This window comes from Triturus cristatus, chromosome 9, assembly GCF_964204655.1.
Source record: "Triturus cristatus chromosome 9, aTriCri1.1, whole genome shotgun sequence".
Classification (NCBI taxonomy): Eukaryota; Metazoa; Chordata; class Amphibia; order Caudata; family Salamandridae; genus Triturus; species Triturus cristatus.
The window spans coordinates 1,164,484,861-1,164,507,407 of NC_140592.1; the positions used below are offsets into that span (position 1 = coordinate 1,164,484,861).

The 22,547-nt window shown below is 49.6% G+C and overlaps 2 protein-coding genes across 6 annotated transcripts in view; one reads left to right on the forward strand and one right to left on the reverse strand.

Moving 5' to 3' along the window:
• LOC146799567 (uncharacterized) overlaps positions 1-22,547 on the reverse strand; it is a 338,081-nt gene that overhangs the window by 202,568 nt on the left and 112,966 nt on the right. Inside the window, exon 2 of one of the 4 annotated variants that reach the window (XM_085627154.1) lies at positions 6,323-6,420. The exons of the other annotated variants lie outside the window; for them this stretch is intronic. Within the exon in view, the coding sequence (XP_085483280.1) occupies positions 6,323-6,420 (98 nt within the window). The remainder of the gene's footprint in view (positions 1-6,322; positions 6,421-22,547) is intronic. 4 annotated transcript variants of the gene reach the window in all.
• The window catches only part of TMEM229B (transmembrane protein 229B), a 367,657-nt gene that overhangs the window by 127,125 nt on the left and 217,985 nt on the right, over positions 1-22,547 (forward strand). The gene's annotated exons all lie outside the window — the stretch shown is intronic.

The window sequence follows — 22,547 nt, forward strand, 5'->3', positions numbered from 1 at the left end:
TCAGGCCGTCCTTGTCTGTACAGGGGATATGGATATGTCCCCTGATGCCAGTCCCAATACTTTGGGCAAATACAGGCAGACGCCTTTGATCAATGGAAAAGTGGCTCAGGCCTACAGGGACACTTGTGCCAGTGTCACCATGGTGACGCCTAACTTTGTGGACCCTGGACAGATCATGCTAGGTACCGATTACCTAGTGACCAATGCCAGCAATGTCACTACCAATCACAGTATGGCAGTTGTTGATTTCTCCTGGGGAGGGGTAAGTGGCCCGAAGAAAGTTGTGGTTAGTTCAGACCTCCCCGTAGAATGTCTGTTGGGCAATGATTTGGAAACGTCACAATGGTCAGAAGTGGAGCAGAGGACTCACGTGGAAATGTTAGGCTTGCCAGCACATGTCCTTGCTGTGACCAGGTCACAGGCCAAAAGATGCCCCACTGAACAGGTGCTGGATCCTGGAAGAACGGACCAGACACCATCCAAGAAAAGGAGCAGTAAGGGTAAGGCCTCGCCTTCCCCCTTGCCCCAGGTCGTGGATCAAGACTCTGAGGAGGCTGACCTTAAGGAACTGAGGGAAACTGAGCCACAAGAGCTTGAACCTGGTCAGGTTGAGTTTCTGGGCTCAGGGGGACCCTCTAGGGAAGACCTGGGGAAGGCACAGTTAGACTGCCCCTCACTTGAACCCCTCAGACAGCAGGCTGCTGCTGAGGCTGCAGGGAACGCCACAGGTACCCACAAAGTGTACTGGGACGATGGACTCCTGTACTCCGAGGCAAGAGACCCCAAGCCTGGCGCGACCAGGAGGCTGGTCGTCCCCTTGTCTCTGAGAGGTTTCCTCCTTACCTTGGCCCACGAGATTCCCCTTGCAGGTCACTTAGGCCAGAATAAGACTTGGGACAGAATTGTTCCACACTTTCACTGGCCCCACATGTCCGAAGATACGAAGGAGTTTTGCCGCTCCTGTGTCACTTGCCAACCCAGTGGTAAGTCAGGTGGCACGACAAAGGCCCCCCTCATACCACTGCCGGTGGTGGGGGTACCCTTTGAACGAGTGGGGATCGACATTGTCGGACCAATGGAACCCCAGACAGCATCAGGGCACAAGTTTATACTGGTGGTGGTGGACCACGCCACCAGGTATCCTGAAGCTATTCCCCTTAGGACCACTACAGCACCTGTTGTGGCACGAGCCCTAGTTGGAGTGTTCTCCAGAGTGGGCTTCCCTAAGGAGGTCGTCTCCGACAGAGGTGCAAACTTCATGTCGAGATATCTGACTGCTATGTGGCAGGAGTGCGGTGTCAACTACAAATTCACCACACCCTATCACCCACAATGCAATGGGCTTGTTGAGAGATTCAACAGGACCCTAAAAGGGATGATTCATGGACTACCTGAAAAGCTTCGGCGGAGATGGGATGTCCTGATACCCTGCCTCTTGTTCGCCTACAGAGAGGTCCCGCAGAAGGGAGTTGGCTACAGCCCTTTTGAACTTCTGTTCGGACATCCTGTGAGGGGACCCCTTTGTTTGGTAAAGGAAGGATGGGAGAGACCTCTCAAAAAGCCGGCATCAAACATTGTGGACTATGTGCTCGGTCTCCGCTCGCGGATGGCTGAGTACATGGAAAAGGCATCTAAAAACCTTGAGGCGAGCCAAGAATTACAAAAAGCTTGGCACGACCAAAAGGCTGTCCTGACTGTGTATCAGCCTGGGCAGAAGGTGTGGGTGCTGGAGCCAGTGGCCCCAGCAGCACTCAAAGACAAATGGTCTAGGCCCCACACGATCATTGAGCAAAAGGGAGAGGTCACCTACTTGGTAGACCTGGGAACTCCCCGGAGCCCCCACCGGGTGCTCCATGTAAACAGGCTCAAGGCATATGTCGACAGGGAGGGCATGGGCTTGCTCATGGCCATAGATGAGGGACAGGAGGAGGAGAGTGACCCTCTCCCGGACCTGCTCTCTCAGAACTCTGACGATGGGTCAGTAGATGGTGTTGTCTTTTGTGGCAGCCTCTCTGGACATCAACAACAGGATTGTAAACAGGTTCTTCAATCCTTCTGACATATGTTCTCTCTGACACCCAGTCAGACCAATTGGTGTACCCATGAGGTCGACACTGGGGACAGTCTGCCCTTAAAGAGTAAAATCTATCGACAGCCTGATCATGTCAGAGACTGCATCAAGACTGAGGTGCAGAAAATGTTGGAGCTGTGAGTCATTGAGCCCTCGGACAGCCCCTGGGCTAGTCCAGTAGTTCTCGTACCAAAACCTCACACCCAGGGCGGTAAGAAAGAGATGAGGTTTTGCGTGGACTACAGAGGCCTCAATGCAGTCACTAAGACTGACGCCCACCCGATACCAAGAGCAGATGAACTTATAGACCGGTTGGCTTCGGCCAACTACTTAAGTACATTTGACCTGACAGCTGGGTATTGGCAAATCAGGTTAGCTGAGGAGGCCAAGCCCAAAACAGCATTTTCTACCCCAGGTGGGCATTATCAGTTCGTGGTAATGCCCTTTGGTTTGAAAAATGCACCTGCCACCTTCCAAAGGCTGGTGAATCAAGTTCTCACTGGGTTGGACGACTTCTGCGCGGCGTATCTGGACGATATCGCTGTCTTTAGCTCCACCTGGGAGGATCACCTGGTCCACCTGAGGAAAGTGTTAGAGGCTCTGCAGAAGGCAGGCCTCACTATCAAGGCCACTAAGTGCCAGATAGGGCAGACACAGGTTGTATACCTGGGCCACCTTGTAGGTGGAGGCCAGGTTCAGCCATTGGAGAGCAAAATACAGGCCATCCAGGACTGGGCTCCTCCAACCCCCCAGACTCAGGTTCGAGCTTTCTTGGGCCTGACTGGTTATTACCGGAAATTTGTCAGAAATTATGGATCCATTGGGACCCTGCTAAACGATCTGACAAGTAAGAAGATGCCAAAAAAAGTTCAGTGGACAGCCAGCTGTCAAAAGGCATTCGATGACCTAAAACAGGCCATGTGCACAGCGCCTATCCTAAAGAGTCCAGACTACTCCAAAACATTCATTGTCCAAACAGACGCTTCGGAGTTGGGTGTGGAAGCTGTTCTATCTCAGCTGAATTTTGATGGTCATGACCAGCCCATAGCTTTCATTAGCAGGAGGCTGACCCCCAGAGAGAAGAATTGGTCAGCTATTGAGAGGGAGGCCTTTGCTGTGGTTTGGGCCCTGAAGAAGTTGAGGCCATACTTGTTTGGCACTCACTTCAAGATTCAGACCGACCATAAGCCCCTCTTGTGGCTAAATCAAATGAAGGGTGAAAACCCCAAACTACTTAGGTGGTCCATTTCCCTACAGGGGATGGACTTCACAGTGGGGCATAGACCTGGCACTGATCATGGCAATGCAGATGGGCTCTCCAGGTATTTCCACTTAGAGCAAGAAGACTCACCTGGTCAAGGTTAGCTTATTGTCCCAAAGTTTGGGGGGGGGTCATGTAGGAGAGTAGGGTCTGCAATCCTATGATCACCCAGATTTTTTGCTTTTGCTTCATTGGTTTACGACTTTCCCCGGCTGCGGGCCTGCCAATCAGACCCACAGCCTAGCTGTTCTCTCTCGAAATTAACACACATGTACATTAGGTGCATCCACTAATTGGAACTGGGCCGCCTTATCAGTCCCTGTATCAGCATACCACAGGTATCCAGGGCATCGGTGTACCCAGGGCCTACCAGGGGCTGCAGCATGTATTATGCCACCCCTGGATGGCCGCCCAAATCTGACACAACTGGCTGCACGACAGCTGGGGCAAGGTGGTGTAATCACCCGTTGCTGTAGGTGTAGTATTCCTATACCTAACCCTAAAATGGACGCATGGATTCCTGTCAGTCACTCCTATGGCAGGCCTTATCAATCCTGAAGGCAGAGTGCTGGGAATCATGTGAGATGGTGCTCTGGCGCGAGCTGAGCCCGTCGACGACTTGCGGAACCAAATCCTAATAGCCGTTCCATGGTGACGCGGGCCAACTACCTTAAAGTGCATTATAATCCTCGCGGTTATTTGCTAACTTTGGCATCGCATCACCCAAACATGTCGAGTAAGGTGTCATACGAATTGGAATACGAACCCCCCGCCAGTTCTGGCGACGGGGTTAGCATTCCACCCTTCTAGAGGGACACGACATGGAAGTAACCTTGAACCCCGGTTAAAGTTGACTCAAGCCTCAGCATCACAAAATGGATGCTGCCACCAGACACAAGTCTGACCTCCTGCTGCTGGGAGACCTTCCAGCGAGGGGAGCTTGGACAAAGGGTTTCCTGTCGAGGGCGGTGTTAGCACCATCCCAGACAGGGTTTGTGTATCCCAGGTAGGCAGGGCTGAAAGGAAGGTGATTGCAAGTGGCACCCCGGTGCTCACTGTGCATAGCCCGGCTCAAACCAGTTTCGGGGGCACACCAGCCCCTGAGCTGGGGCGAAGCCGGACAAAGGATAGGGGTGTAACCACCCCCCTCCTGGTCCCACCCATAGGTAGGACCTAGTCACGGGCCAGCCCCTTTTTCCTAGAATAAAGGTGGGAGCGGGTCCCCTTCCCAAATTGGATAATTCTGAATCTTTAACTACTTTCCACGAAAGGAACTCTTGACTATTTCTGAAGACTCTCCCTTGTGGCTAAGGAGTAGCCACCCTGCACCAGCAGGCACCACCTAAGCTCTTGCGGTTTGCTGTACGTCTCTCCCACGGATCAAGACTGCCCAGCTCGACGAGACCCGGGTTCCCTGCCATCTCTAACCTCTACCTACATCATCAGCCCAGCTGAGATTCGTAGGTGTGACGAGACCTGCGGGACCGGCCATCTTCAGAACCTGCACGACGCTTATCTAGCACGCCCACCGAGGGACCCTCGAGTGAGTGCACCTAGGGTTTGAGAAGCCCTAACCCTGAGCGGCTCCAGCACCGAAGTCTGCCTCCCCAGCATCCACGAGATCTGCGTGGGGGCCCTTCTGCTCCTTGTTGCTCACCGCGTTGTCCGGCCACTCGCCGACCGGCTTGTGGCCCTCTTCACGACGCACCACGACAGACTTTCATCACTGGTCTGGTTGCTCCAGACTGGCTCTTGCTCCCCTTCAACAGAGGAGTGCCTCGGACCCTCCTGGTCCACTCCCGACGCCATCTTGACTCCACCGCGTGGGTTTGCCACTGCCAAGACCTGCTGCCCCATTCCTGGGCCCAGCATCATCGACAGCAGACACCTTCGTGGGACAGCTCGCCCTCCATCCTGGTCGCCGCCGCGCCTCCTGGTCCGAGGAACAGCCGAGTCTGACGTCATCCACTCACCTGGTCGAGGTGACTTCAGCCGGTACCTTCCTGGTACCCACACGATCGCTGGCTAGCGGTTGAGAACTGAGTCCCCTCTGCTTTCAGGTTTTCTTCATCACCGATCCAGGCTTGGATCTCTCTGAACATCAACACTGGTCGCCTGCCAGCAACTTCTTCTTTCAGGCTCCTGAGACTACAACGAGGACTCCCGACATCTTGCTGAACCCCACGCAGCCGCAGCCTCTGGGCTAGGTAACTTGAGCATCTCGGTGCTCCATCGTAGGTTCACTCTACAAGTGTCCCGTTCCTTTTTCGTTTAGTCCCACTGATCGGATTCCTCCGGAATCAGTAACTTTAAACTATCTAACCTTTCCCATTCCACTTGCAGTGTAAATGGTTTCGTGCCCTTCGGGCATTTGTGTAAATTGTGCAACCAGAAGTATTTTCATAAGAGTTTTGTAGTGTGCTTAGCTCCCTGACTCATAAAGAGCCAGGGTAGTCTTGTTATAAATAAATATCCTTTATTTTCATAACAACTTGTGTGGTGTCCTTTCACTTGGTGTTCAAGGGGTATATGTGATGGTAAACAGCTGGCTTAACACGCCATCTAGAGTTTACCCTGAAGACTGCTCTTGTCCACGCTACTAGGATAGCTGGTCTATAAGGTTGACTTACAACCAATCATCAATAAGGGTCGTTTGGAATGATACACAGTGATCACTAGAATAGTGAGCACTACATATCAGGCCAACTTCTCACACTGCCCACCTCAAATTGCTAAGAAGTAAAAGAAACTCCTACTATAGAAAGATTAGACGATCGAAAGCTGACTTCATTCGTCAACAATTAGACCAAGCCAAGAATCGTCCCAAAAGACTATTCGAAATAATCAAAGCCCAATCCAAGGGTGTCTCTCACTCCCCCCAAGCTGATCCCGAAACACTGCCCAATTGTGAGGATCTTGCATCCTTTTTCTCAACTAAGACTAAAAACTTAAAGACAGTCCTACTTAATGATCTATTATCACATACTGACCCACAAAGGAGTGGTGCACCGACCACACCTAGCATTTCGTTAACATCCCCTCCAAAGCTCGCACTCAAGAACAATGCCTCCTGGACCGACTTCAGCTTCTACAATGAAAAAAATATTTTAAAAATGATCACAGCACTGAACCCTTCCAATCACTTCACAGACCCTCTCCCAGCAACCCATTTAAAAACCTTAATTCCATTGCTATTACCCCTATGGGCCAGGCTTATAAACACTTCTCTTTCACAAGGAATCATCCCAGACATCCTCAAAGTTGGTCAGATATCCCCTATCCTAAAAAAAACATCGGCGGACCCATCTGGCCTGAATAACTATCGCCCAATTTCCAACATCTCAACCCTCGCCAAACTGCTAAAAAAATGTGTCCACGTGCAGCTTAGTAATCACATAGATCACTTCAACCTGCTCGATCAATACCAATCAGGCTTTCGATCAGGGCACAGCACAGAATCAGCCATGACCCACATAATTGATGACGCGCTACAAATCCTGGATCAAAACAAGGGATTCTTGCTAATCCTGCTTGACGTATCCTCAGCCTTCGACACAGTCAAACATGACAATCTTCTAGACCTCCTAAAACACAGGATGGGACTATCTGGTACTGTGTTAAATTGGTTCACGTCCTTCCTCCAAAACAGAACTCAAAGATTCAAGATTAACCAATCGCTATCCAACCCCTCCCCGGTCACTCTGGGAGTACCCCAGGGTTCATCCCTCTCCCCGACACTTTTCAATATGTTTATGGAACCTCTCACTGAGCTACTCAATTCATCTAACATCCAATATCACATGTATGCCGACGACACACAACTCTACATTAAGATCCACTCACTTGATGACATCAAGTCCCTTAATTCAACACTCCATAAAACACAGATCTGGCTGGCAGAAAATCATCTAAAACTAAACAGTCTAAAAACTGAATTTCTCCTAATCGCCCCTCCCAACCAAACAACCACCATCCTTGAATGGCTGAAGCACATTACAGCACTCGGTGGTCAACCGATCATCATTGACTCAGCTAAATCACTGGGAATAACCTTGGACAACAAGTTAAATATGCAGAAGCACATCAGCGCTGCAACAAAAGGAGCTAATTTCCAGATTAACACCTTGAGAAAACAGAAACCCTTCATACCGGCCAGCGACTTTAAACAGGCAGTTCAATCTCTAGTAATTCCCAAAGTGGATTATGGAAGTACTGCTCTCTGCGGCCTACCCAGATCAACGACCGCTCCTTTAAGAGCTACAATCAATACAGCCGCTAGGCTTATCACAGGCTCCAAAAGAAACACCCACATCTCCCCTGACCTTCGTGCCCTCAACTGGCTTCCTTTTGAGGCCAGAATTCATCTGAAAATCGCTTGTATGACACATGAGGCCATACACTACAAGACACCGAGATACCTAGCGGAGAAACTGGTACTATCGGGTGGTAACAGATCCACTAGGAGCTCCGGCAATCTTCTACTTAAGCCACAACGGTTCTCCAAGATGAAAACATACTACCGCTCCTTCTCAGGAATGGCTCCCAGGATTTGGAATGCCTTGCCCCAAGAAACGAGACTTAATCCATCCGCAGCTTTTTTTTAAAAAGAAGTGAAATCTATTCTTCTAGCCAAATTTACTTGACTCTTTGATATTCCCTTGTAAATGCATGCTATTCGTGTTTGCTCATCTTTCCTGTATTCACCTACTTCACGATATTTATATGTTTTTATGTTGATAGCTCTGTACTGTAAAGCGCTCTGATACCTGCAAGGGTCTTGTTCGCGCTATACAAAACTGCTAAAATAAATAAATAAATAAATGCCTAGGGGAGGGGCCCCACGCAAGGAACAACAGACACCAATACAGTTACCAAGGTTGAGGCGTAGGTGGGAGAAAGAAACACACAACAGGAACCAGATGCAATCATGGGACCTGGCACAGATCCAGGACGGTCTGGCGGAAGGATCCCTCAAGAAACCAGCGTAAGGATTCAACAAACAGTATTACTCAGAGGACAGCTGATCCAGTCTGAATCATTGACCACCCTGTTTCACCCTGAATACAAATTCAAAGGCCGGGCTGACATACTAAACAGGGGAAACATACTCTGGATTCTAACGTCAATCAGCAGTTTGAAGGACTTAAGCTCCTACAATCTGGAATCAATAGAATTAGTGGAGTCAAAAGTTCATCCAGGAATTGAAGCAACAAAAGCAGTGGGGGCTTCATCAGAATTAACCAAAATGATTTTGAAGGAGCAAGCACAACGTAATGCTTGGGGCATCAAATTGCTTCACTAACCTCAAACCAAGATATCTGGGACCTTTACTAGCCAAACACAAGATCCAACCTGGGTCCCACCAAGATCATTCCACCGTTCGATCATTCTCTGTGCTATGGGGGGACCCATAGCACTTCCACTAAGATCAAAGAGGACATAGTGCTGACTGGCCTTAGGAAGAATAAAACAGGAACTCCAGCTTCACAAGATTCGGGATGGCTAGTCAGGACAATAAACACCAGGAGCCACGACCCCTGACAAAGTTCGAATGTTCCATCAAAGGCAAAAAATACATTGCATCTCTGCTCCTGGAATATAAACAGCATGGGAAATAAGACAGTGGATCTGGAGTTGCTGCTATACCTTCAAAAGTTTGATATCATACTTTTACAAGAGAATTGGTCTGATCAACCAACTTATCTATAAGGGTTTAATTTAAATTACCTACCTGCCAGTAAAAGTGCCAAATTTGGTCCCCGTAAAGGAGGTCTTGTAATTTACAAGGAGCATCTACGCAGTTAATGCGCTATCTATTAAACAAGCACCCCACAATGCAATACAAGCTTTCTGAATAATGATACAAGGGGGAAAACAAAAGGCAATACCTGGTAGTAATAAATGTATATTTACATCCATGAAACAAGACCAGGGGAATCAAGCTGGGATAAGAATTATTCAAAATATTAACGGATGAACAAACAACCAACTTTATGATCACCGGTGACTTCAGTCTACATATGCTGGGCACAACGGTTGAAAAAACCCCCATGAAAGATCACCCCTTTACAAGGAATATACTGCCATGGAACGGGAACAAATGGGGAAGACAAACCAAGCTAGCACAGAAACTTCTTGGGATCCTAGAACACCTGAGATTCCGTGCATTAAACAGTCGATTTCCGGGAGATCGCCCTCCAGCCGCAACATTCCACAACACAGCAACTAGTACATCAGTTGATTACACCTTTGTTTCACTTCCACTGATTGGTAAAGTTGTGGACTACCTTGACTATAGCGATCACCTGCCTCAAGTGATTACAATTAAGATTCAGGTTATGACTCCCAACACAGCTAGTAAACGTAGCAGGCCCAGTTTATACCACCAATAAAAAAAGGTAGAGATGCAAAACCCATGACCCGGAGAGGCTACTGGCCTCTGCAAAAACTCCTCCAAGGAAAGCAAAGAGCAGAACCTAATGTACTTCTAGGCTGGGAGAGGTTTACAAAAGCGCTAGGAAAAGCATATACAGCCAAAAAGGAGCAACAAAACTGGGGAACATCAAAACCTCAAGGAGGGAGCCCCGCCATCTCGAATAACGTGCAAGTAAAACAACTCACGAAAGCTATAAACCAAACGGTATGGAGACTTCGAAGAGGGGGCAAGGACTCCAGAACCCAAAATGAACTGAGACAATTAAAAGCAACATGCAAAAAACGAATCTGGCGACTCAAAAAGGAATCAGATGAGTGCTTGTGGGCCAAACTTTTGTATTACATGAAGAGCAATAATAGCTCACGATTTTGGCACACAAAGAATACCTTATCAAACCCATCAACTCATGCAGGACCGGCTTTAGCACTGGTGGCGCCCTGTGCGACAATGTTTTTTGGCGCCCCCCCTCATGACCACCTGCACTACGAATTCCCGCACTACCACTACCCCTTATGTCACCATAACCACTCTCACTCAGGTGCATTTAATTCGTTTTATAGTGTCACTCATAACAGTGAAGGGTGTCAGAGCACTTTACATTGTACACACCTACTCAATCATATGTGTGTAAACCAATGTATAATAAACGTTACATAAGACAGAGTGGAAGAATTTATATGTCATCCATGCTGGTAGGCAGTAAAGTTTAGTGGGGCTTGGACTGAAGATGCACAAACTCAGAATTTAAAACGTAAGACCATGGTTAGGGATTATCTTTAATAATTGGAATTCGTTTCTACCCAAATCAACACTTTGTACAACTTTAGAATATTGAAAGTATGAGGAAAAAGTCAATACGCTCTAATCTATACTTGAAGTCTGCATTTCAGTTCTTTCATGACAGTTAACAGCTCACTGCTTTTTATCAGTATTTTAACTTATAAACTACAAGTAACAAAACGAAATCTCTGACAAAAGCAGTAACCCCCTGACCTATTTACATTATGTTCACTTAGTGATTTGCATGATACACATTCTTTGCAGCACTACTTTATGATGAATCAAAACATCCCCCAGTCAAAACTTCCACTATACAAAACTTCCTTCTCTTTCCAGGAAAAACATCAATCACGGGAGTAGGTTTGACATTTTTATTGTTGGTTGAAATTTGCTGGAGGTCAGGAACGCTGCAGTGGGTGCTTTTAAACACAATATAAACTAGAAAACAGGCGCCCCATGCAAAGTCAGCACCCGGTGAGGTGGCACCAGTCGCACCGCCCTAGAGCCGGCCCCGAACTCATGGGATCAATTCACATCTGACGGAAGAGGCCTGGACAAACTTTCTTCACTCTCACTTCAACAAAGAACCCAGTAGCGACTCTAGTGCAAACACTGACTCAGTTTACCTGGAGCCAATAAGATTCCAAGAAGAACCTACCACCTCAATAGTCAATTCGATTTCGAACTATAACAACCACATTTCTAAGAGAATAACGGGATTCCCTCAGTCTTATTTAAACTAGCCCAGGAATATTGGGCTAAATAACTGAAATTCATCTTAAATACTACAAACAGACTCAATTCCAGCATCATGGAGGAGTTCTATCATCTCCTCAATATACAAAAAGGGTAACAGGAATGACCCAAAAAACATCCAGTTAGTAGCCGTGATAGATAGCGATGCTAAATACAATGCAGGGCTTATTTTACATGAATTATAGGCAGTGCATATTTGGAGCCAGTGATTGCAGGTGGGGCACAACTAGCCAATTTTTTGGGGACTAGCACTTATTTTTCATCAGCAGACTTTGGCTCAGAAAGAGAAAGGCAGAAAAAAAAGAAAGAGGTAGGATGGGAAAGGGGAAGGAATAGAAAAGAGAGCAAAACAATGAAAAAGAGAGAAAGCAGGGAAGAACAAGTAACTGCAAGAGTGATAAAATAGGAGAGTGTGTGGTGGGACATGAAAGAGGCATGAACGTCGATTCTCCAAAAATGCATGGGGTAGCGGATATTACCACACACACTCTTTTTAAACTCAGTGACATCAGAAGAAGTGACATTATATGACACTGAATTACCGGAAATGATGGCATAAGACTTTGATCGTGATCATAATAATTGATATCACTGAAGCCTCGTGTATACCTAAGGATTGCGAAACCCCAGTGACATGCACAAACAATAGTGGTCAGGCCCACTAGTATTAATTTATTTGGACTATAAATAACATATGAACTATGATTTTTGCTTAATTTACTCTTTGTTATTCATAAGTGTTGACATATCATGGCTTGTAAGGAACTATCACACTTGGGGTGGACAGAAGGGCTGATTCTGTGAAAAAATATATTTTTTCACATATTCAATTTGCTTCATTTTATTTGTATTGCAAAAAGTGCACATTGAACTTAATGTATTTATTTTTAACTTAAAGTGTGCTATCCCAGTGGGACCTGTGGAACGTAACCAGTGTTCATGAGAGCATTGTTTACCTTTTATGCTTGGAACTACTTTTGCTATTTCTGAGGTCAGGCGTAGCAAAAGCAGTGCTAGGGGTCGCAAGGGGTAAGCCAGGGATTACAGTTGAAATGCTCAGAGAGGCATCCCTGGGCATGAGGTGGGATCAAGACTACCCAGCCTTAGTATTCTGCACCCTGGCCATCAATAGTGCTGGTCTCGGGCTTTTAAGGAAAACTTTGGGCCCGGCACTTATTCTTTCGCAAATTAAGGTCTGGTAATCTGCATGATAGACAAAGAAAATGGCCTTCCAAGACAAGATCAATGCCAACACACACAACAGCAAAGAACTCTTCGTCATTATCAATGAGTTTTCCAGACCCAACAGCGAGACAATAGACGTCCCACCCTCCCAAGACCTCTGCAACAAACTCAGCACTTTCTTCCACCACAAGATCAGGCAGATCTAGGGCAGCTTCGACACCCAAGACCCTGCCGTTAAGCCCGCCACTATCACAGGTAAACATTCCACATGCCAACAGATTGTGCTCAACTGGACTCCGCTCACAACACACTACACACTCAAGACTATGAAGAGCATCCACTTAGGAGCCCCATTGGATCCTTGTCTGTACCACATCTTCCATAGAGCATCCACCTCCATCGCCCCCCAGCTTTGCTGCACCATCAACTGCTCCATTAAAAACGGCATCCTCCCCGATGACTGGAAACATGCTGAGATCAACCCCATGCTGAAGAAACCGTCCACTGACCCAACAGACCTCAAGAACTTCAGACCCATCTCCCTCCTCCCCAGCCAAGGTCAACGAGAAGGCCACCAACATTCAACTCTCTGAGTTCATCGAAGAGAACCACGTCCTAGAAATCTCCCAATCCAGCTTCCGAAGCAACCACAGCACTGTGACCGCACTCCTCGCCGCCACTGATGACATCCACTCCTTCCTTGACAAGGGTGAAACTGCAGCCTTCATCCTAATGGACCTCCCGGCTGCCTTTGACACCGTCTCCCACTGCAGCTTAATCAAGAGACTCCAAGACGTCAGTATCCACGACAAGGCACTGGACTGGATTCACTCCTTCCTTACTGGCCGAACACAGCGAGTTAGACTATCCCCGTTCCTCTCAGAACCTACAGAGATCAGCTACAGAGTGCCCCATGGCTCCTCCCAGAGCCCCACCCTCTTCAACGTCTACATGGCTCACAATGAACTGCCAAATCAATGCAGTGTCCTCATCCTGCTTCTACATGCTCCACCTGCTCCAAAAGACATTCAGATGGTTCCCCACAGAATCGAGAAAGATGGTCACCCACACACTTATCACCAGCAGACACAACTACAGCAACACACTCTACGCCGGCTTCACCCAGAAACAGCTCAGGAAAGTACAGAACGTCCAAAATGCTGCAGCCAGACTGGTCCTCAACATTCCCCACTACAGCCACATGACATATCTGACACATCTCCCACAACTCCATTGGCTCCCTATCAACAAGAGAATCACCTTCAAGCTCCTCACACATACATACAACTGAACCAGCGCCTCGCTTTCCACACGCCCGCCAGACAGCTCCACTTTGCCCAACTCGCTCTGGCTTCCATCCCAAGGATCCACAAGACCAGAACTGGAGGAAGATCCTTCTCCTACCTTGCTGCCAAGACCTGGAACACCCTGCCCTTCCACCTCAGGCAACCCACGTTGTTGACCCAATTCAGGAAGGACCTCAACACCTGGCTTTTCGACTGAACCTCCACACCCAGACGAATCAGCAGCCCCTCCCTTTTCACCCCCTCCCCCTTTAGCGCCTTGAGACCCTCATGGGTGAGTAGCCACGCTATACAAACCCCTGATGGATTTATTGGTGATTATTTGTTATGAAAAGTTACAATAAAGGCAATAAGCCTGTTGTATTTATTGTCACAAGCCCATGTTAAAGTCTATAGGCATTTATTAGTGGATGTTATTACTCTGTAGCTCACTAAAGTATGCCTGCGTTGGTTTTCGGGACAAGCCAATCATAACAACTATAGGCCTGAAAAGCTGACTAGCAAAATTTAGTTCAGATGCCATAGGGCTGATCAATTTAGTATAAAAGGTTACGACAAAGGCAGTAGGCATGCTTTATTTAATATCAAAAACACATGTAAAAAGCAAGGGTGGATATTTTTTCCCCATGCTAAACCCTGGAGGCAGGTGTTTTGTTACATGAAATCTCATAGAGTTTGTAGTGAACGATTTTTGTGCTGGTTTGTCACGATCTTCCGGTTCTCCTCAGGATCGGGGCGATGCTCAATGGGGTCCCCCTCCCGACCTCCCCACACTCTGATTCTAATATCACAGAGCGTTGCGGTGATCAGGCGAGGGAAGGATAGGGTAGGGTCAGCGTGGGAAGGGACACCTGGAAAACAAAAACAGGTAATTAATAACCTCTCAGACCCTGACTACTCTCAGGTGGTCTCACTAGTTCCGCCTCCTACCTGGCAATATGTGTCCCTGCCAATCGTTCCTCTAGGATACCCAGTCGTATCTCGCAGACTGCGGCACCCGGACCTGTGCCAAAAACCAACAAATAACAGAAGGTTAATTCGGTCCAATCACACCCTCCAGGCGCCCTCCACTCTCCCGTGTCCTCATACGTACCCACTCCTATCCCCCACTCGCATGTAATCCACAACTGAAGAAAGAAGGAAAGAAAACGAGAGAACCCTTTAGTCAAGGTTCTCCTAATAGTCCATGGAGGACCCGTATCACCAGAAAAGCAGGAAAGTCAACACGGTACTCCTCCCTCTAGGGGAATGTCTCGAACTCCTATAACAGGGGGCCCGGCTCCACCTTATTGGCTGCCAGAGGGCCGCTGCCTCAAGGAAAACAAACTAACAAAACAGAACGTTTTTGGCCGGCTCCACCCACATGGCTGCCAGATGGCCGTGAACAGTCTTTATAGAAAAACCCAAGCTCCTGCTACTGTTCGGGCGGCCGTGTTAACACACACGGCTTACCTGCTGCCAGTAACGGATGTCTGCTTCGGGCAAGGCTCGCGACGATAAGGTGCGCAATCCCGCAGCACCCGGAGCCCCTCTCCTGATGTCCGCTAAGGGTAACGCGAGCGGCGGGGTTGAAGGTGCTCAGAAGGACGCACCCGGAATCACCTCTCCAGCTCTACCCTCCTACGACTCCGGCCGTCTCAGACCGGTTTCCAGTTCTCGGAACACTCTCCCAGTCCCAGAAGAGCTGCTCACCAACACTGCCGTCGGACGCTGACGGCGTCTCTCAGAATCCAGAATCACGAACAACGTCCTAACGCGTTCGTGTTAATAAAGTCTTTCGCCCCGCCCCCTGGGTCCGGGGCAGCTGGGGCGTGTAGTTCCGCTGGGTTCCTCCGCGCAACTACGTAGGCGCCCTGGCTCTCAAATCCTGACAGTACGCCCCCCTCCCCAGCGCCTCCTTGGCCCTGGCTTCCCCGGGTGGCGGGCATGGAACAGACGAGTAGCCCGTGGGGCGTGGACATTGGTGCAGGGTTCCCACGAGTCGTCCTCGGTCGGGTACCCCTTCCAGGAAATCAGGTACCATAGCTTTCCGTGTCTCCATTTGGAGTCCACGATTCGTCTCACTTCGTATTCCAACTGGCCGTCTCGCTCTACGGGCGGCGTGGCTCGGCTTCTGACGTTCCTGGCTGGTTTCAGAAGGCTGCAGTGGAACATGGGATGTATTCTCAAGGATGCCGGTAGTTTCAACTGATAGACCACTGGGTTGATCTTCCGCACCACTGTATAGGGCCCGATGTATCTGGGATGGAATATGCTCCGCCATCGAAAGCGGATGTTCTTGGTGGAGAGCCATACACGATCTCCTACCTGGTAACTCGGTCCTTCTTGCCTGTGGCGATCGGCCCATTTCTTGTACTGCTGCTTGGCCCGCTGCAGATTGACCTGTAGTTTCGAATGGAGTTGCAAGAGACGGGTGACTTGTTCCATCACGGTGGGTTGGTTTTGAATTTCTCTAGGAACGACCACTGGCAAGGTAGAAGCATGAAAGCCGTGGTTGGCTCGGAATGGCGTTTCGTTAATGGAGCTATGCCAGGTGTTGTTGTACGACAGTTCTGCTAACCATAACAACGAAACCCAAGAGTCCTTGGCCTCCTCCGAAAAGCAGCGCAGATATTTTTTCAGTGTCTGATTTACACGCTCGGTCTGCCCATCGGTCTGAGGGTGGAAGCTGGTGGACAGAGCGGCAGTCACCTGAAGAGCCTTGCACCACATGCGCCAGAAGCGGGCCACGAATTGCGGGCCTCTGTCGGAAACAATAACCCTGGGGAGACCATGTAAACGCACCACTTGCGTCAAGAGCAACTGTGCTGTCTGTCCTGCCGTGGGGAGGTTTTTGCAGGGTACAAAATGCCCCATCTTCGTCAGGCTATCCACCACTACTAAAATGGCGTTGAACCCTTGGTCCAGGGGCAGGCCGAGAACGAAGTCCAAGCTTATCGTGTGCCAAGGTTGAGGCGGTGTTGGCAATGGCAGTAGTTGTCCTCTGGCCTTGCCGTGTTCTCCCTTTGCCCGAGCACAGGTCTCACAGTGCGATACCCATCTCTTTACATCTGCGACCATGCCTTCCCACCAGAAATGTCGTTGCACGAGATGGAGGGTCTTCTGGTTTCCTGGGTGCCCTGCTAGTACGGTGTTGTGACACCAGTTGAACGCCTGTACTCTGAGTTCTTGCGTGGGCAGAAACAGCTTGTTATTGTGGAGAGGTATGCCGTGTTTCAAGACCCGACAGGGGTCTTGCTTCGCCCACTGCTGCCACCGCATCATCGAGCGGCTGTTCTTGACCTGGTCCACGAACTTGTCCGCGGTGATCACGCACAGGACCTTCTCAGGATGGACGATAGCTTCCAGATGAGGATGTTGGGTGCCTTCGCTTTCTCCCAGTCTTGACAACGAGTCGGCCTTCTGGTTCTCCGAACCTGGGCGAAACGTGACAACAAACTCGTATTCCGCGAAGAATAACATCCATCTCATCTGTCTCTGCGAGAGGAGTCTTGCGGTCTTCATGTATTGAAGGTTTTTATGATCGGTGAACACGGTGACCGGATGAAGGGCCCCCCATAAATAGTGTCTCCACTCCTGGAAGGCTTTCTTGATTGCCAACAGCTCTTTTTCGGGGACTGAGTAGTTCAGCTCCGCCGGGCTCAGTTTTTTCGACAGAAAAGCCACCGGGTGTAGTTGACCGGTCTGCCTGTCGCGTTGAGACAACACCGCCCCCACCGCGATATTGGAAGCATCAGCCTCGACGATGAAAGGGATATCAGGCTGCGGGTGGCGTAGGATGGGGGCGGAACAGAATGCCTTCTTTAGATGGAGGAAAGCGTCCATGGCTTCTGGGGTCCACAGGAAGACGGCCCCCTTTCTCAACAACCTGGTAATGGGAGAAGCTAGTTGAGAAAAGTGTGAGATGAACCTCCGATAATAGTTGGAGAAGCCCAGAAAACACTGTACATCTCTCACACAGCGTGGCACCGGCCATTCCTGTACCGCTTTCACCTTTCTCTCAGCCATCCGAAATCCCCAGGGACTCAGGATCACTCCCAGGAACTCCACCTCTGTGACCCCAAACTCACACTTGCTAAGCTTGCAGTATAAGTGCTGTTCTTGCAGTCTTTTCAGAATCAGAAGGACGTGGCTCACATGTTGTTCCGGGGAGACAGAGAATGACAAACCTGTCGATGTAATCCTTCAGCACGTCGTTCAAAAAATATTGAAACGCCGCCGGGGCGTTACAAAGCCCGAACGGCATCACAAGATATTCGAAAAGGCCGAATCGGGTTTTGAACGCCGTTTTCCATTCATCCCCCTCGCGTACGCGGACCAGATGATAGGCCCCTCGTAAGTCGAGTCGAGTGTAAATGGTGGCCTCCTTCACCTGGTCCAGTAACACGGGGATGAGCGGCAGAGGGTATCTATTCCTGATGGTGTTTTTATTTAACATGCGATAGTCTATGCATGTTCGAAGATCGCCGTTCGCCTTTGCGATAAAGAAAAGAGGAGAAGCTGCCGGTGAGCGAGAGGGGCGGATGAACCCTAGAGCGCAGAAAGTATCTAAATAGTTCCGCAGGTGTCTGGTCTCCGGCTCGGATAAGGCATACACCCGGCAGGTGGGCATAGCCGCCCCATCCACTAAGTCGATTCGACAATCATACTCGCGATGGGGCGGCAGAGTTTCCGCTTCTTTTTCGCAAAATACACCTTGATACCTAACATATTCAGGTGGCAGCTCTACTTCTTTTTCGGCCGCCGTGGCCACCTGCCACATCGGAACTTGGGCGAGCGTGAGGGAGACGGATCTCCTGTCAGTCATACATTGCTCCGTACATTCTTTGGAAGTGAAACATATGGTTTTCTGCCTCCAATCTATGGCAGGGTTATGCCAACGCAACCATGGCATCCCCAGGATTATCTCGTACTGGGGGGCTTCGATTATTTTCAGGGAGATATTTTCCACGTGGTCCTGGTTCTCGCCTCGAAGCCCCAATACCACCACCTCTGTCTGCTCCGTGATCGGACCGGAGGTCAGTGGTTTCCCATCCACAGCCAACACGGATTCCGGCCTTGTCACCGGGACCCTAACCAACCGCAACCTGTGCACCAGCCCCACATCCATAAAGTTGCCTGTGGCTCCCGAATCAACCATTACGAGCACCTGATGTGTGTCTGAACCGGTCTTAAGGAACATGGGAAGCACTATATGGGATTCTGTCGCGGACGTATCGCCTCCCGCCAGTGACGGTAATCTCCATTCCGTCTCGCGTACCTCGTTTCCTACCGCGTCTGGCTGCGATGCGCCTCTCACAGGGGCGGTTTCCGCGGCGGTAACGGCCACCCTCTTCCCCATGAATCCCGTCGCTCGTTTCTTGGGCTTTAGGGGACACTCCCTCACGTAGTGCCCCTTTTTCCCGCAATACATGCAGAGCCCCTGGACTCTGCGGGTTTCTCTCTCGGTTTTTGACAACGGAGGTCTTACTGCCCCTACTTCCATTGGTTCCGGGCCTGTCTCCCGGGCTACCTGCGGGGGACGGCTGTCCGGCTCCCCTCCTACTCCGGATCTCTCGCCTTTTCTCCGATCACTCCCCCTTACCGACAACCGGTGATCCAGGCGTAGCGTGAGATTAATTAAATCTGTGCAGGTCGTGGGCTGGGGGTCTATCCTCGCCAGCACATCCTTAAGATCCTCTTTCAGCCCTTGATAATACAGAGCCATTCTTTTTTCTTCGGGCCAGGCTGTTTCGACCACCAGCCGGTTGAACGTAGTCATATACGTGACAAGGTCGTTCTTGCCCTGTCGCAACTCCAGTAGTTCACGATCTGCACTTAGCGTGGTAGCCCGGCGGTCGAACACCCTCTCGAATTCCGTTCGGAAGGCGTTCCAATCCGACAGTAGCGGATCATCGTTCCTGACCAGTGGAACCGCCCAGTCGGTGGCATCTCCGGTCAGGTAGGAGATGGCAAAAGCCACCCTCGATAGATTATTGGGAAATGATGCCGGACGACACGAGAAGTGAAGCGTAATCTGGGTTAGGAACGTCTGGATCTTAAAGGGGTCACCCGCATACCGTTCAGGGCTAGCCAAGGGAATGGGCGGAGGGACAGTGACCTGAATTTGGGATGAGCCCGCCATAGCGTCGAAAGGATTCCTAGCTTGTCTATCCACCCTATCCCGCAATGCTGCTGTCTCAGCTCGAGATGCCACCAACTCTTGCTGTATCGCGGCTAAGGCCTGCAGCACTTCCTCGAGGGTCGCCATCTAGGTGAATCGCCCCGACCGGGAGGAGAAATATAACGTGGGTTCGTGATTCTGTCACGATCTTCCGGTTCTCCTCAGGATCGGGGCGATGCTCAATGGGGTCCCCCTCCCGACCTCCCCACACTCTGATTCTAATATCACAGAGCGTTGCGGTGATCAGGCGAGGGAAGGATAGGGTAGGGTCAGCGTGGGAAGGGACACCTGGAAAACAAAAACAGGTAATTAATAACCTCTCAGACCCTGACTACTCTCAGGTGGTCTCACTAGTTCCGCCTCCTACCTGGCAATATGTGTCCCTGCCAATCGTTCCTCTAGGATACCCAGTCGTATCTCGCAGACTGCGGCACCCGGACCTGTGCCAAAAACCAACAAATAACAGAAGGTTAATTCGGTCCAATCACACCCTCCAGGCGCCCTCCACTCTCCCGTGTCCTCATACGTACCCACTCCTATCCCCCACTCGCATGTAATCCACAACTGAAGAAAGAAGGAAAGAAAACGAGAGAACCCTTTAGTCAAGGTTCTCCTAATAGTCCATGGAGGACCCGTATCACCAGAAAAGCAGGAAAGTCAACACGGTACTCCTCCCTCTAGGGGAATGTCTCGAACTCCTATAACAGGGGGCCCGGCTCCACCTTATTGGCTGCCAGAGGGCCGCTGCCTCAAGGAAAACAAACTAACAAAACAGAACGTTTTTGGCCGGCTCCACCCACATGGCTGCCAGATGGCCGTGAACAGTCTTTATAGAAAAACCCAAGCTCCTGCTACTGTTCGGGCGGCCGTGTTAACACACACGGCTTACCTGCTGCCAGTAACGGATGTCTGCTTCGGGCAAGGCTCGCGACGATAAGGTGCGCAATCCCGCAGCACCCGGAGCCCCTCTCCTGATGTCCGCTAAGGGTAACGCGAGCGGCGGGGTTGAAGGTGCTCAGAAGGACGCACCCGGAATCACCTCTCCAGCTCTACCCTCCTACGACTCCGGCCGTCTCAGACCGGTTTCCAGTTCTCGGAACACTCTCCCAGTCCCAGAAGAGCTGCTCACCAACACTGCCGTCGGACGCTGACGGCGTCTCTCAGAATCCAGAATCACGAACAACGTCCTAACGCGTTGTTCGTGTTAATAAAGTCTTTCGCCCCGCCCCCTGGGTCCGGGGCAGCTGGGGCGTGTAGTTCCGCTGGGTTCCTCCGCGCAACTACGTAGGCGCCCTGGCTCTCAAATCCTGACAGGTTACACCCTTTGACAAACCCTAGGGTAAGAAGATTTGCAGTGCAATACTTCTTAATAGAATATCTTCAGTAGGGCTGACAGGCGTAGGAATCTGACTTAGAAAGATCACTAAAAATACTTATACCAATATAGATACATAGATGTCCTTTGGGTCAGCTTTCAGCTGCCATTGGTCTGTCTGAGTGTCATTTACAGCATGCTTCCATCCATGACATTGTAGTGCATGATGTAATGGTTCATTACAGCCACTGGCTGTCTTTCCCTGTTAATGATGGCATTTACTGATCACATGTGCACATCCACTTGAAAATGAGTATGCTTCAGTATCAGTGCCGGGAGGCCACTCCTTTAGTTTTCAATTTTCTCCTTTTATAGTTTCCCTTTTATTTCAGTGCTTCTCTTTTATTGTAATTTTTCATAAGAGGATACTCCAGCTCCCCAGGCAGTGTTAAATGACTATAACACCAGGTGGTGGCTAGGTAAATTAGGTGCACAAAACACACAATCGGTACAAAGTAATTATTACAAAAGGTATATAAGCTACTATCGATATATCTTGTTTTTGGGGGCTCAGGAGGAGGGAGAGCCACCCAATCTTCATCAGTTATAAAAGAAACTTATCTGCAATATAGAAAGGAATTCTCCGAGCACTCAATGAATCACTGATGATGTATAGGTCGCGGTATCAACTGTCCTTTATTTGAACATCCAAACAGTCATTTACATTGCCGCTAGTCTTTTTATTCCTTGCTCACACGTGTTTCGTCTGTTACTTTTAATATTAACAGCAGACTTCATCAGGGCTGGAATATAAAGGTGACGATATATTAAGGAATGGGGAAAGGTAAAAGAAATCGAAGTGAGGAGGGATATTTTAGTATATCCAGTCTCGTCACCAGGGTCAATCCCCCAAGTGGTACCCGATGTATTATAGTCCCTCCCACAGGTAGGAATATGGTCCCCTGTGTGAGCACCACTGGAGCTACTTTATAAACCTGAACCCCCTGGTGTATGTCAACCCCCTCCTTGAAGTTGGTCACCAAGTCTCTGGGTGAGTGTACTTCTCCCACAGCACTATACATCACACTTTTGCTGCCACCATCTGAGCTTGACTCTGCCCTCATGGCTTCCACCTCCAGCACAGCCAAGCTCAGTTTCTGAGCAGCACACATTTCCTTTTGCTTGGCTAAGCCACTTATGGCCTCAGCCCTCTTGAGCTCCTGGTCGAACTCTTTCAACCTCCGCTCACAAGCTAGAAGCCATTCCCCTCTCTCTG